This window comes from Pan troglodytes, chromosome 7 (assembly GCF_028858775.2).
Source record: "Pan troglodytes isolate AG18354 chromosome 7, NHGRI_mPanTro3-v2.0_pri, whole genome shotgun sequence".
NCBI classification, from domain to species: domain Eukaryota; kingdom Metazoa; phylum Chordata; class Mammalia; order Primates; family Hominidae; genus Pan; species Pan troglodytes.
Window position 1 is genome coordinate 19,830,815 of NC_072405.2, and position 14,983 is coordinate 19,845,797.

At 53.8% G+C, this 14,983-nt stretch overlaps 2 protein-coding genes across 2 annotated transcripts; both read right to left on the minus strand.

Annotated features, from left to right (window-relative positions):
- Positions 1-2,018: 2,018 nt before the first annotated feature.
- Positions 2,019-5,085, minus strand: LOC129135831 (protein FAM90A15). Its single transcript, XM_054657644.2, has 4 exons — positions 4,907-5,085; positions 4,213-4,412; positions 3,646-3,754; positions 2,019-2,981 (listed from the first exon to the last, which is right to left on the minus strand). The coding sequence occupies exons 1-4, from the start codon at positions 5,027-5,029 to the stop codon at positions 2,019-2,021; spliced, it is 1,395 nt and encodes a 464-aa protein (XP_054513619.1). The 5' UTR covers positions 5,030-5,085.
- A 4,037-nt stretch (positions 5,086-9,122) lies between these two features.
- LOC129135830 (protein FAM90A15) lies at positions 9,123-14,462 on the minus strand. The gene is made up of 5 exons (XM_054657643.2): positions 13,703-14,462; positions 12,568-12,746; positions 11,874-12,073; positions 11,307-11,415; positions 9,123-10,642 (listed from the first exon to the last, which is right to left on the minus strand). Exons 2-5 carry the CDS (start codon positions 12,688-12,690, stop codon positions 9,680-9,682), a joined length of 1,395 nt encoding a protein of 464 aa, XP_054513618.1. The 5' UTR covers positions 12,691-12,746; positions 13,703-14,462; the 3' UTR covers positions 9,123-9,679.
- Between the last annotated feature and the right edge of the window lie 521 nt (positions 14,463-14,983).

Below are 14,983 nucleotides of genomic sequence, written 5' to 3' on the forward strand. Positions count from 1 at the left end.
TGACTTCAGCTTTGCTGGGGTCTATTTGGCCAGGGAAACTCTGCCTGGTTCATTCGCACATCCGGAAGCCACTTCACGGGGGGCCGTCGCAACTGGAACCACACACTTGGCATCGGCGGTTGAGCCAAATGGGGACTCGTGGTGCAAGCAACGCTCCCCACGTGTTAGCGTGGGTGAGATTCGGTTGGCGGAATTTTACTAGGTGCGTGTTAGTAGAGTGGGGCTGAGGTTTTCTTGCTCCTGTGGTTGTATACGAAGTCAAAGGTCCTGCCCAGCCCTGCGGTCCCCTCAGTCAACTCTGTTTCGGAGACATAACGATTTGGATTGCCAACAAGTCAAGAAATGTTCAAGCCCTTGGATGTAGGGTAAAGAAAGGGAGATCAGACTGTCACTGTGTCTATGTAGAAGGGGAAGACATAAGAGACTCCATTTTGAAAAAGACCTGTACTTTAAACAATTGCTTTGCTGAGATGTTGATCATTTGTAGCTTTGCCGCGGCCCCTTTGACCCAACTTGGAGCTCACAAAAACCTGTGTTGTATAACATCGAGGCTTAAGGGATCTAGGGCTGTGCAGGGCGTGCCTTGTTAACCAAATGTTTACGAGCAGTATACTTGGTAAAAGTCATTGCCATTCTCTAGTCTCAATAAACCAGGGGCACAATGCACCGTGGAAAGCCACAGGGACCTCTGCCCTTGAAAGCAGGGTATTGTCCAAGGTTTCTCCCCATGTGACAGTCTGAAATATGGCCTCGTGGGATGGGAAAGACCTGACTGTCCCCCAGCCTGACACCCGTAATGGGTCTGTGCTGAGGTGGATTAGTCAAAGAGGAAAGCCTCTTGCAGTTGAGATGCAGGAAGGCCACTGTCTCCTGCTTGCCCCTGGGAACTGAATGTCTCGGTGTAAAGCCCGATCGTACATTTGTTCAACTCTGAGCTCGGAGAAAAGCTGCCCTGTGGCGGGAGGCGAGACGTGTTGGCAGTAATGCTGCCTTGTTATTCTTTACTCCGCTGAGATGTTTGGGTGGAGAGAAACATAAATCTGGCCTACGTGCATGTCCAGGCATAGTACCTTCCCTTGAACTTAGTCATGATATAGATTCTTTGGCTCACGTGTGTGTTTTTTTGTTTTTGCTTTTGTTTTTGTTGTTGTTGACCTTCTCCTTATTATCACCCTGCTCTCCTACTACATTCCTTTTTGCTGAAATAATGAAAATCATAATCAATAAAAACTGAGGGAACTCAGAGGCCGGTGCCGGTGCAGGTCCTTGGTGTGCTGAGTGCCGGTCCCCTGGACCCACTGTTGTCTCCCTATACTTTGTCTCTGTGTCTTATTTCTTCTCTCCGTCTCTCATCCCACCCGACTAGAAACACCCACAGGTGTGGAGGGGCAGGCCACCCCTTCACTCGGAAAATCAGTTAAACACAAACACGGAATGAGAGTCAAAAGACAATATGTCATCTTTTTGAGAATTTTATTCACTTCAAAACCAATTAAACACACACATGTACAAAGGCATTCCACAGCCCAGTTTTCGAGGCTGAGGAAAGACCCCGAGAGCGCTCTGCACAGCACGCTTCCCAGCGTCCGAAACACTGCTCTCAGGGCGGGGCACAGCGGAAGGGCTGCACCTCTCAGGGTTCCCTAACTTTTCCCTTATTCAGTCATCTAGAGAGCAAATACACAGTAATTCCCCAGTTTCCTATTGACGTCCCAGCGGAAGTCTGACTCCTGCGCGTCACGCAGTTTCTGAGGCAACGAATCTCTGGCACGGAAGCTTTTCCTGGCGCGTTTCCGGAGAACCACGCGAACTACAACGTCCCTCACCAGAATTCAATGAGGCAGAGTCCCTGCATCTGCTCCCTGCCTGGCCTGGGCTCCCACATCCACAGAAGCGCCACAGCCGGGGAGCTTCGGAGTCACCGCACAGAGTCTGCTCTCTGCTCTGCACTCCTCAGTCCCACAGTCCCCTCCAAGTCACGGGAGCTGGAGGCCAAGGAGCCCCTGCCACCTGCAGTCTCACTCCAGGTCAGAATCGCTGTCCTCTGAGGAGGAGGAAACCTGAAGGTCCTCATAGAGGACGCTCGGTGGGACACGAACACGGGGACCCTCAGACTTCTCTGACACATGAGGGCTCTGAGCGAGGAAGGCTCCCGGCTTCTCAGGAGAGTGAAATGAGGGGGCCGCCAGGAGGCTGGAGCTCCAGCGTCCGTTTTCCAGTCTCCGGAAGAGCACTGTGAGAGGCTGGGCCCCATCATGGCTGGCCGCTGGGTGATGGGACATGGTGCAGGCCTGGGCAGTAGGCAGGCAAGGTCTGCTGTGCGGAGGCTGCCGGTCGACGCTGGGCACCTGGGCGGGTGTCCTCCTGCCCATCTGGGGCGACGTACTTGGTCCAAGTTCGGTTGCGGCTGGCGGAGGTTGGAGATTCTCCGGGGCCCCCAGCTCACCTCCCTGGATGGCGCTTTCGGGGATCTGGAAGGGACCCAGTCTCGGTTTCTTGGGGAAGTTCAGGCAAGCCTGAATCCGAGCCTGGGCAGGTCTCTTGGCTCCTGGCCCGAAGCTGAGATTGGAGCCTAGGCCCAAGCTGTGTGTGGCGGCTGGCGGGCAGGGCTGTGAGGTCACCGCAGGACGTTTGTCCTGTGCCTGGGGTCTGATGGCCTGGAGCAGGCCGTGGGTTTTGGAGGCAGCCTGGGGAACTTCTCGGCAGCCACCCTCAGGGCTGCTGTGTGTCGGCTTCACCACGAGGAGAGGCTCGGGGCCCTGCTGCCTGACTGCAGGCTGAGGGATGTCGGCCGCAGCCCCTGTCTGTCTTTCCTTTGGTCCAAGACTTGAGGAGGAGCTCAGACTGGCTTTTCTGAGGGGAGACGGCGAAGCCAAGACGGAGCCCCTGTCAGACGTTTCGGTAGCTGAGCGATCAGCGAGGACAGGGCCCAGGCGCGGCCTCTTACTGGTTGTGTGGACCGGCATTGGCCCGCTTGCAACCTGAAAGAGAGGAAACAACACAGGTTAGAAGTTCCTCCGCATGGAGCCAACGTGAAAATCAAGCACATCCAAAGACAAGGTGCACACGCCATGAAATTCTTAGTACAGTATCGACAGGCGGTCCTTGGAAGTAGGGACAGACCCTCCACTTGAGTGCTGATCAGGACAAGACACATGAAAGATGCGCTCTCGAGCTATGTGTAGCTGATCTAAGCACACCATTGTTCAAAAGATCGCGTCTTGGGCATTAACTGGATCAAAGCGCCTCCACTCAGCCTTCCATGAAGTGGAACGGACTGAGGCCCTTCCGAAGGCAGGTTGGTGGCTCAAGGGTACTCAGGACGTCTTCTCTGAACACATGCATGTTCCTGGGTTTAGCCTTCTCCACGTTTGGGGCCTCTGAGGGACTAATTTCCTCATGCCGCTAGGAACATGTTGTTGGCAGGCTTGCCATAATTGGACAGAAAGAAAGCAACAGGAAATACGGCATCTTCAGATGCCTTCGCCTGGAATCAAATTGACCTGGAAGGATCGTGGAGTCCCTGACCCCAAGAAGGCAAGAAAGAGGGGTTCCCCGATTTCCTCCCGCAGACGGGAAGCTGAAAGGAAATCAACCAGGGTGACCTAGAGGAGAAAAGGACCAGGGGCCCGGGGTGACACTCACCCTCAGATAATCAGAAGATTCCGTGGATCCTTTTCGATTCGGCAGCGGCTTCTCTGGAGGTTTCCCAGAAAATATGTGGAGGAGAGCCTTCCTCTGCGGGTCTTGTTGCCTGCAGAACAGAAAAAGGTCAGGCCGTGCCCCCTGGTTTTCCCCAGGAGACAGGGAGAACCCTGTGTGGGGCCCAGCCCCGTTCCGTGTTTTGTGATACAGAAATGGACATCTGGTGCCCTTTCCGCCTCTGCACCTTCCCTCACGTGCCAACCTTCCCGTCCCCCAGGTGGCCCTCTAGGCTTCCCAACTAAGGACTGTGATTTGGATTCCATCGCTTTTCCCCCTGTCGTGGGGAACCTGCACGAAGCGCCCCCGCCTCTCCCCGTCCCTGAATCTCCCAGAGCCAAAGGAGCTCCTGGGTGTGGAACCCCGGAGGACACGGAGCTCCGGCCTATTTCTCTGCAGCGTTCCTTCCCTGGCCCGGAGACGGAAAGGCACACGGTGTGCAGGTGCAGAGACACCATGTCCTTAGGAGGCAGTACCCTAAGAGTGGTGAAAACCCCTCCCACTGCTCACCTTGGTCTCTCTTCCTTCTCTCCCTTATCCTTGTTCAAGGGCCCCGGGTTGGCTTCAACCTGGGGCTTCCATGGTTTCAGGTTTTCCTTCCCTTCCTTTTTCCCCAAGGTCGCTGGAACCAGGGCTGCCTTCCAGCACTTCATGGGGCACCTGGTACTTCTGGCCGTGTGGCCAAAGGCCCCGCAGTTTTTGCACTTGAGCTGTGGGTGGAAAGGAAGTGATGTCGGTGAGTGAGCTGAAGCCACAGGCAGCGATCCCACGTCCACATTGGGACGGATTGTGAATTCAGAGCTGAATAAGGATTCCAAAGAGGGGACACCGGCATGGGGGCCGTTAAGTGCTGGGAGAGTTCGGATACGATGTTCCCTCCCAAAGCCCACGTGACGGAGGAACTCTGAAAGGAAGGACTCAAGGTTCCAAGGGGCACGACGGTGAACCCGAAGTCAACAACACAGCCAAACGTGGCTACACAGGACTCTAAGTAGAAAGGGAGGTTGCCCCCAAGAGTCTCTCAAGGGACCTATCGGGCCGGGGAGAAGGTCCCAAGCCACGCCCACCTTGGATGGGAAAAGCAACCTGGGTGGTGGTGACAGAGCTCTTTGGAATCCAACCCAGTCTCTGAGGACCGTGTGACACCCCCTCCCCCCGTCCCCACCCCCACCCCGATACCCAAGAGATCCAGGGCTAGACTTACCCTGGGATCTTCTTCATCGGGCGGGGGAGCCCTTGGCCCAACTGGGGCCCTCCGCTGCTTCTGGAGGGTCTGGGCTCTCACCAGCCTCTTGGCCCAAGATTTGGGGTCCCGACGTGCCATCATCTTCGTCGCCTGGGGGTTTTGTGACCGCCTTTTTCAGGGGTTGACTGTTGGGTCACCTGAAACACACACAAACACACACATGTCGATGGTTAAGCACATTGGATATTCACACACCCACAGGAAGCCACCTGCTAACTCCCTGCCGGTGTGGTCATGAGGAGACCTCACCACCAGTCGGTCAAATCTGTAGAACACAATGTGCTGTGTGCATCCTCGGATACTGTGTGTTCCTCTGCCATGACTACCTAGTCCAAGAGTAAACCGCACCTGCCACAGGGCCCGTGGCCTAGGTATGGGGAGTTGAGCTTTCAACCCCAAACAAGCAACTGATTCTGGAGACTGGACTTAGGTCTCTCACGATTCACTCCGGTAGAAGACACGGTGATTCTATCTCCCTTGACGGACAGAATGATCGAAGACACAGGGCATGGCTTGCGCCACCCTTTGGCAGGTCTGTTTGAAGTCAGGGATAAGGGATGCTTCCTGTGACAACTTGAATCGCTACTCTGGCCATTTCATTAGGCAACTTCCAAACACAAATTCATAGAGAGAAGTTACCTTCCTCTCTACCACACTAGCAGGTGATGGTCTTTCCTGTTCTACCTTTTGGCTTTAGCTCCAGCCCCTCTTTACTTATTTATTTTTTCTGGTATTTTACGCATACCACACGAATTCATCTGAACAAACGGGGAACAAGTGCCACATCGCATCGACGTCTTACACGGCTGAAGGGCAAACCACCCTTTTTTCCAAAGTCCTTTTTCCATTTACCCACCAATTCAGCATGCTGCAGTACATTTCTTTTCGCATTCCCATCTTGGTCTTATCCCACATGTGGAAACGGATATGTTTTCTCGTTTTCTGTTGCAAGAATTACTAGTAACGAGAACACATCCTTCCCCACCAGCAAGCCCCAGTGTGATCGGTTTCTTTCGGCCTCCTGTGTCTCTTCCCCCCACCCCCACACCCCTCAGGGATTGCGTGAAAAAAACAATAGTTCAGTGAAACTAACCTGAAATTACGCGTCTACTTGCTTTCCCCGGCTGGCGCTGAGATGGGCAGGTGCTGGAGCAGCCCCGCTGGAAGCGATGCAGCATCCAGGACGACGGAGGAAGGGGCGGAGAGGGACCTCTGCTTTCCAGGCTGCCTTTTATACTGCCTCTGGTCACCTGACATGGAACGTACCCTAACCTAATCAGTTACCTGTACCTTAATTGCAATTAACTTAATCCAATTACGTGACCTGGAAAGGTCTATCTGCACAGCCCACTCTAACATCATGTCCACTGCTGACAGACATTCTAAAACCTACGTGTACAGCTGCAAGCTTTGAAGAATAGATGCTCCCCGTCAGACATGTAACACTGGTGCCTGTACCCCTGTCTTCTTTTCCATCTTTTTGTTTTGTTTTGTTTTGTTTTGTTTTGTTTTAAAAAATGTGGTAAAATAGACACCTTTTAATTGGACCACATTTAGTCTATCTCGACGTGGGCCTCAGTGTCATCAAGGAGATTCTCCTTGACGTGCAGTCACGGCCATGATCCATCTTCAGAGCTTCTCTTTCTTCCCCAAGGTAAGTCTGTCAGCAGAGAACCCTGACCGCACCCTCATGTGTTTTCTCCTCCAGGAGGCGCTTGGAAACCACCGTGAATTGGACCGCACTGGGAAACACAGATGAGGAAAGTCAACAACGCTTTGTCCTTCAGTGCCTGGCTCCTTTTTCAGCTCGTCTTGCGACTCCAGGCATTATGCCTGAAAAGTGTCCCGGACGCCTGTGAGGCTCTAATTCCCTGGGTCCCATTGCCATGTCTCTGGATTTGCGAAGATCCACCGCACCTTCTGTGGAACTCCCGTGTCGGTGAACTTTTGTGCCACGGCCCCTAATTCTGCCCATGGTCATCTGCAGCTGCACGACTTAGGGTCCATGTTCCTTGGACGGGAAGAGACAGGCAGGAGTCGGAATGATGAACCAGCACACTGGGGCATTTTCTCACGTAGCCCAAGTGACCCCATGGTGTTCTTGAGCTTTGGAACCAGTCGCGTCCCCTTTGACACTGCACCCGGCTCCCAGTCTCTCAATCGTGTTGGCCCTCCGGCGATCTCCCGTTGGATGAATTGCTCCTGCTGAAACTCGAGTCCCCTTTGATTTGCGCTTCATTAATTATTCATGATTCAGGTGGGAAGGCCTGCTGACGACCCCCTGTGGCCGTTCTCTGAGCTTTCCTGTCACATCGTTTCCTTCCACGCTCTTTGGTTCCTTATGGTCCTGCTCCTTCTGCTGTCAGAGGAGCAGAGAGTTGATCTTATTGATTCTGGATACGGATACTTTCTAGGTGATCTGGATAATCCAGATAACGACCCTCAACAGCGGCGGAAAGGGAGCAGCCATTTGGTGTGTCTCAGAAAATCCCGCTCAGTTCCGAGGCCCCCTAGATGTGGAATCCTGCTCAGAGTTGTTCCCAGGTCAGAGAATGGAGAGAGCCTGTGCATGATGGGATCTCCCTGCCTAGATCTTTCAGTGAGTCTCTACCTCAGCTACTCTTAGGATCAGGGGGAGAACCACGGTGTCAGACATCCGGAAAGAAGACGGGATGAATGTTTTACCTCTGAAGTACATCCCAAATGTGGGAGTTGACTTCAGCTTTGCTGGGGTCTATTTGGCCAGGGAAACTCTGCCTGGTTCATTCGCACATCCGGAAGCCACTTCACGGGGGGCCGTCGCAACTGGAACCACACACTTGGCATCGGCGGTTGAGCCAAATGGGGACTCGTGGTGCAAGCAACGCTCCCCACGTGTTAGCGTGGGTGAGATTCGGTTGGCGGAATTTTACTAGGTGCGTGTTAGTAGAGTGGGGCTGAGGTTTTCTTGCTCCTGTGGTTGTATACGAAGTCAAAGGTCCTGCCCAGCCCTGCGGTCCCCTCAGTCAACTCTGTTTCGGAGACATAACGATTTGGATTGCCAACAAGTCAAGAAATGTTCAAGCCCTTGGATGTAGGGTAAAGAAAGGGAGATCAGACTGTCACTGTGTCTATGTAGAAGGGGAAGACATAAGAGACTCCATTTTGAAAAAGACCTGTACTTTAAACAATTGCTTTGCTGAGATGTTGATCATTTGTAGCTTTGCCGCGGCCCCTTTGACCCAACTTGGAGCTCACAAAAACCTGTGTTGTATAACATCGAGGCTTAAGGGATCTAGGGCTGTGCAGGGCGTGCCTTGTTAACCAAATGTTTACGAGCAGTATACTTGGTAAAAGTCATTGCCATTCTCTAGTCTCAATAAACCAGGGGCACAATGCACCGTGGAAAGCCACAGGGACCTCTGCCCTTGAAAGCAGGGTATTGTCCAAGGTTTCTCCCCATGTGACAGTCTGAAATATGGCCTCGTGGGATGGGAAAGACCTGACTGTCCCCCAGCCTGACACCCGTAATGGGTCTGTGCTGAGGTGGATTAGTCAAAGAGGAAAGCCTCTTGCAGTTGAGATGCAGGAAGGCCACTGTCTCCTGCTTGCCCCTGGGAACTGAATGTCTCGGTGTAAAGCCCGATCGTACATTTGTTCAACTCTGAGCTCGGAGAAAAGCTGCCCTGTGGCGGGAGGCGAGACGTGTTGGCAGTAATGCTGCCTTGTTATTCTTTACTCCGCTGAGATGTTTGGGTGGAGAGAAACATAAATCTGGCCTACGTGCATGTCCAGGCATAGTACCTTCCCTTGAACTTAGTCATGATATAGATTCTTTGGCTCACGTGTGTGTTTTTTTGTTTTTGCTTTTGTTTTTGTTGTTGTTGACCTTCTCCTTATTATCACCCTGCTCTCCTACTACATTCCTTTTTGCTGAAATAATGAAAATCATAATCAATAAAAACTGAGGGAACTCAGAGGCCGGTGCCGGTGCAGGTCCTTGGTGTGCTGAGTGCCGGTCCCCTGGACCCACTGTTGTCTCCCTATACTTTGTCTCTGTGTCTTATTTCTTCTCTCCGTCTCTCATCCCACCCGACTAGAAACACCCACAGGTGTGGAGGGGCAGGCCACCCCTTCACTCGGAAAATCAGTTAAACACAAACACGGAATGAGAGTCAAAAGACAATATGTCATCTTTTTGAGAATTTTATTCACTTCAAAACCAATTAAACACACACATGTACAAAGGCATTCCACAGCCCAGTTTTCGAGGCTGAGGAAAGACCCCGAGAGCGCTCTGCACAGCACGCTTCCCAGCGTCCGAAACACTGCTCTCAGGGCGGGGCACAGCGGAAGGGCTGCACCTCTCAGGGTTCCCTAACTTTTCCCTTATTCAGTCATCTAGAGAGCAAATACACAGTAATTCCCCAGTTTCCTATTGACGTCCCAGCGGAAGTCTGACTCCTGCGCGTCACGCAGTTTCTGAGGCAACGAATCTCTGGCACGGAAGCTTTTCCTGGCGCGTTTCCGGAGAACCACGCGAACTACAACGTCCCTCACCAGAATTCAATGAGGCAGAGTCCCTGCATCTGCTCCCTGCCTGGCCTGGGCTCCCACATCCACAGAAGCGCCACAGCCGGGGAGCTTCGGAGTCACCGCACAGAGTCTGCTCTCTGCTCTGCACTCCTCAGTCCCACAGTCCCCTCCAAGTCACGGGAGCTGGAGGCCAAGGAGCCCCTGCCACCTGCAGTCTCACTCCAGGTCAGAATCGCTGTCCTCTGAGGAGGAGGAAACCTGAAGGTCCTCATAGAGGACGCTCGGTGGGACACGAACACGGGGACCCTCAGACTTCTCTGACACATGAGGGCTCTGAGCGAGGAAGGCTCCCGGCTTCTCAGGAGAGTGAAATGAGGGGGCCGCCAGGAGGCTGGAGCTCCAGCGTCCGTTTTCCAGTCTCCGGAAGAGCACTGTGAGAGGCTGGGCCCCATCATGGCTGGCCGCTGGGTGATGGGACATGGTGCAGGCCTGGGCAGTAGGCAGGCAAGGTCTGCTGTGCGGAGGCTGCCGGTCGACGCTGGGCACCTGGGCGGGTGTCCTCCTGCCCATCTGGGGCGACGTACTTGGTCCAAGTTCGGTTGCGGCTGGCGGAGGTTGGAGATTCTCCGGGGCCCCCAGCTCACCTCCCTGGATGGCGCTTTCGGGGATCTGGAAGGGACCCAGCCTCGGTTTCTTGGGGAAGTTCAGGCAAGCCTGAATCCGAGCCTGGGCAGGTCTCTTGGCTCCTGGCCCGAAGCTGAGATTGGAGCCTAGGCCCAAGCTGTGTGTAGCGGCTGGCGGGCAGGGCTGTGAGGTCACCGCAGGACGTTTGTCCTGTGCCTGGGGTCTGATGGCCTGGAGCAGGCCGTGGGTTTTGGAGGCAGCCTGGGGAACTTCTCGGCAGCCACCCTCAGGGCTGCTGTGTGTCGGCTTCACCACGAGGAGAGGCTCGGGGCCCTGCTGCCTGACTGCAGGCTGAGGGATGTCGGCCGCAGCCCCTGTCTGTCTTTCCTTTGGTCCAAGACTTGAGGAGGAGCTCAGACTGGCTTTTCTGAGGGGAGACGGCGAAGCCAAGACGGAGCCCCTGTCAGACGTTTCGGTAGCTGAGCGATCAGCGAGGACAGGGCCCAGGCGCGGCCTCTTACTGGTTGTGTGGACCGGCATTGGCCCGCTTGCAACCTGAAAGAGAGGAAACAACACAGGTTAGAAGTTCCTCCGCATGGAGCCAACGTGAAAATCAAGCACATCCAAAGACAAGGTGCACACGCCATGAAATTCTTAGTACAGTATCGACAGGCGGTCCTTGGAAGTAGGGACAGACCCTCCACTTGAGTGCTGATCAGGACAAGACACATGAAAGATGCGCTCTCGAGCTATGTGTAGCTGATCTAAGCACACCATTGTTCAAAAGATCGCGTCTTGGGCATTAACTGGATCAAAGCGCCTCCACTCAGCCTTCCATGAAGTGGAACGGACTGAGACCCTTCCGAAGGCAGGTTGGTGGCTCAAGGGTACTCAGGACGTCTTCTCTGAACACATGCATGTTCCTGGGTTTAGCCTTCTCCACGTTTGGGGCCTCTGAGGGACTAATTTCCTCATGCCGCTAGGAACATGTTGTTGGCAGGCTTGCCATAATTGGACAGAAAGAAAGCAACAGGAAATACGGCATCTTCAGATGCCTTCGCCTGGAATCAAATTGACCTGGAAGGATCGTGGAGTCCCTGACCCCAAGAAGGCAAGAAAGAGGGGTTCCCCGATTTCCTCCCGCAGACGGGAAGCTGAAAGGAAATCAACCAGGGTGACCTAGAGGAGAAAAGGACCAGGGGCCCGGGGTGACACTCACCCTCAGATAATCAGAAGATTCCGTGGATCCTTTTCGATTCGGCAGCGGCTTCTCTGGAGGTTTCCCAGAAAATATGTGGAGGAGAGCCTTCCTCTGCGGGTCTTGTTGCCTGCAGAACAGAAAAAGGTCAGGCCGTGCCCCCTGGTTTTCCCCAGGAGACAGGGAGAACCCTGTGTGGGGCCCAGCCCCGTTCCGTGTTTTGTGATACAGAAATGGACATCTGGTGCCCTTTCCGCCTCTGCACCTTCCCTCACGTGCCAACCTTCCCGTCCCCCAGGTGGCCCTCTAGGCTTCCCAACTAAGGACTGTGATTTGGATTCCATCGCTTTTCCCCCTGTCGTGGGGAACCTGCACGAAGCGCCCCCGCCTCTCCCCGTCCCTGAATCTCCCAGAGCCAAAGGAGCTCCTGGGTGTGGAACCCCGGAGGACACGGAGCTCCGGCCTATTTCTCTGCAGCGTTCCTTCCCTGGCCCGGAGACGGAAAGGCACACGGTGTGCAGGTGCAGAGACACCATGTCCTTAGGAGGCAGTACCCTAAGAGTGGTGAAAACCCCTCCCACTGCTCACCTTGGTCTCTCTTCCTTCTCTCCCTTATCCTTGTTCAAGGGCCCCGGGTTGGCTTCAACCTGGGGCTTCCATGGTTTCAGGTTTTCCTTCCCTTCCTTTTTCCCCAAGGTCGCTGGAACCAGGGCTGCCTTCCAGCACTTCATGGGGCACCTGGTACTTCTGGCCGTGTGGCCAAAGGCCCCGCAGTTTTTGCACTTGAGCTGTGGGTGGAAAGGAAGTGATGTCGGTGAGTGAGCTGAAGCCACAGGCAGCGATCCCACGTCCACATTGGGACGGATTGTGAATTCAGAGCTGAATAAGGATTCCAAAGAGGGGACACCGGCATGGGGGCCGTTAAGTGCTGGGAGAGTTCGGATACGATGTTCCCTCCCAAAGCCCACGTGACGGAGGAACTCTGAAAGGAAGGACTCAAGGTTCCAAGGGGCACGACGGTGAACCCGAAGTCAACAACACAGCCAAACGTGGCTACACAGGACTCTAAGTAGAAAGGGAGGTTGCCCCCAAGAGTCTCTCAAGGGACCTATCGGGCCGGGGAGAAGGTCCCAAGCCACGCCCACCTTGGATGGGAAAAGCAACCTGGGTGGTGGTGACAGAGCTCTTTGGAATCCAACCCAGTCTCTGAGGACCGTGTGACACCCCCTCCCCCCGTCCCCACCCCCACCCCGATACCCAAGAGATCCAGGGCTAGACTTACCCTGGGATCTTCTTCATCGGGCGGGGGAGCCCTTGGCCCAACTGGGGCCCTCCGCTGCTTCTGGAGGGTCTGGGCTCTCACCAGTCTCTTGGCCCAAGATTTGGGGTCCCGACGTGCCATCATCTTCGTCGCCTGGGGGTTTTGTGACCGCCTTTTTCAGGGGTTGACTGTTGGGTCACCTGAAACACACACAAACACACACATGTCGATGGTTAAGCACATTGGATATTCACACACCCACAGGAAGCCACCTGCTAACTCCCTGCCGGTGTGGTCATGAGGAGACCTCACCACCAGTCGGTCAAATCTGTAGAACACAATGTGCTGTGTGCATCCTCGGATACTGTGTGTTCCTCTGCCATGACTACCTAGTCCAAGAGTAAACCGCACCTGCCACAGGGCCCGTGGCCTAGGTATGGGGAGTTGAGCTTTCAACCCCAAACAAGCAACTGATTCTGGAGACTGGACTTAGGTCTCTCACGATTCACTCCGGTAGAAGACACGGTGATTCTATCTCCCTTGACGGACAGAATGATCGAAGACACAGGGCATGGCTTGCGCCACCCTTTGGCAGGTCTGTTTGAAGTCAGGGATAAGGGATGCTTCCTGTGACAACTTGAATCGCTACTCTGGCCATTTCATTAGGCAACTTCCAAACACAAATTCATAGAGAGAAGTTACCTTCCTCTCTACCACACTAGCAGGTGATGGTCTTTCCTGTTCTACCTTTTGGCTTTAGCTCCAGCCCCTCTTTACTTATTTATTTTTTCTGGTATTTTACGCATACCACACGAATTCATCTGAACAAACGGGGAACAAGTGCCACATCGCATCGACGTCTTACACGGCTGAAGGGCAAACCACCCTTTTTTCCAAAGTCCTTTTTCCATTTACCCACCAATTCAGCATGCTGCAGTACATTTCTTTTCGCATTCCCATCTTGGTCTTATCCCACATGTGGAGACGGATATGTTTTCTCGTTTTCTGTTGCAAGAATTACTAGTAACGAGAACACATCCTTCCCCACCAGCAAGCCCCAGTGTGATCGGTTTCTTTCGGCCTCCTGTGTCTCTTCCCCCCACCCCCACACCCCTCAGGGATTGCGTGAAAAAAACAATAGTTCAGTGAAACTAACCTGAAATTACGCGTCTACTTGCTTTCCCCGGCTGGCGCTGAGATGGGCAGGTGCTGGAGCAGCCCCGCTGGAAGCGATGCAGCATCCAGGACGACGGAGGAAGGGGCGGAGAGGGACCTCTGCTTTCCAGGCTGCCTTTTATACTGCCTCTGGTCACCTGACATGGAACGTACCCTAACCTAATCAGTTACCTGTACCTTAATTGCAATTAACTTAATCCAATTACGTGACCTGGAAAGGTCTATCTGCACAGCCCACTCTAACATCATGTCCACTGCTGACAGACATTCTAAAACCTACGTGTACAGCTGCAAGCTTTGAAGAATAGATGCTCCCCGTCAGACATGTAACACTGGTGCCTGTACCCCTGTCTTCTTTTCCATCTTTTTGTTTTGTTTTGTTTTGTTTTGTTTTTAAAAAATGTGGTAAAATAGACACCTTTTAATTGGACCACATTTAGTCTATCTCGACGTGGGCCTCAGTGTCATCAAGGAGATTCTCCTTGACGTGCAGTCACGGCCATGATCCATCTTCAGAGCTTCTCTTTCTTCCCCAAGGTAAGTCTGTCAGCAGAGAACCCTGACCGCACCCTCATGTGTTTTCTCCTCCAGGAGGCGCTTGGAAACCACCGTGAATTGGACCGCACTGGGAAACACAGATGAGGAAAGTCAACAACGCTTTGTCCTTCAGTGCCTGGCTCCTTTTTCAGCTCGTCTTGCGACTCCAGGCATTATGCCTGAAAAGTGTCCCGGACGCCTGTGAGGCTCTAATTCCCTGGGTCCCATTGCCATGTCTCTGGATTTGCGAAGATCCACCGCACCTTCTGTGGAACTCCCGTGTCGGTGAACTTTTGTGCCACGGCCCCTAATTCTGCCCATGGTCATCTGCAGCTGCACGACTTAGGGTCCATGTTCCTTGGACGGGAAGAGACAGGCAGGAGTCGGAATGATGAACCAGCACACTGGGGCATTTTCTCACGTAGCCCAAGTGACCCCATGGTGTTCTTGAGCTTTGGAACCAGTCGCGTCCCCTTTGACACTGCACCCGGCTCCCAGTCTCTCAATCGTGTTGGCCCTCCGGCGATCTCCCGTTGGATGAATTGCTCCTGCTGAAACTCGAGTCCCCTTTGATTTGCGCTTCATTAATTATTCATGATTCAGGTGGGAAGGCCTGCTGACGACCCGCTGTGGCCGTTCTCTGAGCTTTCCTGTCACATCGTTTCCTTCCACGCTCTTTGGTTCCTTATGGTCCTGCTCCTTCTGCTGTCAGAGGAGCAGAGAG

Excerpts from the sequence above, each read along its gene's own strand:
- LOC129135831 (XM_054657644.2), bottom strand. The coding sequence starts at position 5,029 with ATGATGGCACGTCGGGACCCCAAATCTTGGGCCAAGAGGCTGGTGAGA. Across the intron at positions 4,413-4,906 it reads CCGATGAAGAAGATCCCAGG|CTCAAGTGCAAAAACTGCGG; the intron begins GTAAGTCTAGCC and ends TTCCACCCACAG. Across the intron at positions 2,982-3,645 it reads AATCTTCTGATTATCTGAGG|GTTGCAAGCGGGCCAATGCC; the intron begins GTGAGTGTCACC and ends CCTCTCTTTCAG.
- LOC129135830 (XM_054657643.2), bottom strand. The coding sequence starts at position 12,690 with ATGATGGCACGTCGGGACCCCAAATCTTGGGCCAAGAGACTGGTGAGA. Across the intron at positions 12,074-12,567 it reads CCGATGAAGAAGATCCCAGG|CTCAAGTGCAAAAACTGCGG; the intron begins GTAAGTCTAGCC and ends TTCCACCCACAG. Across the intron at positions 11,416-11,873 it reads GAGAAGGAAGAGAGACCAAG|GCAACAAGACCCGCAGAGGA; the intron begins GTGAGCAGTGGG and ends TCTGTTCTGCAG.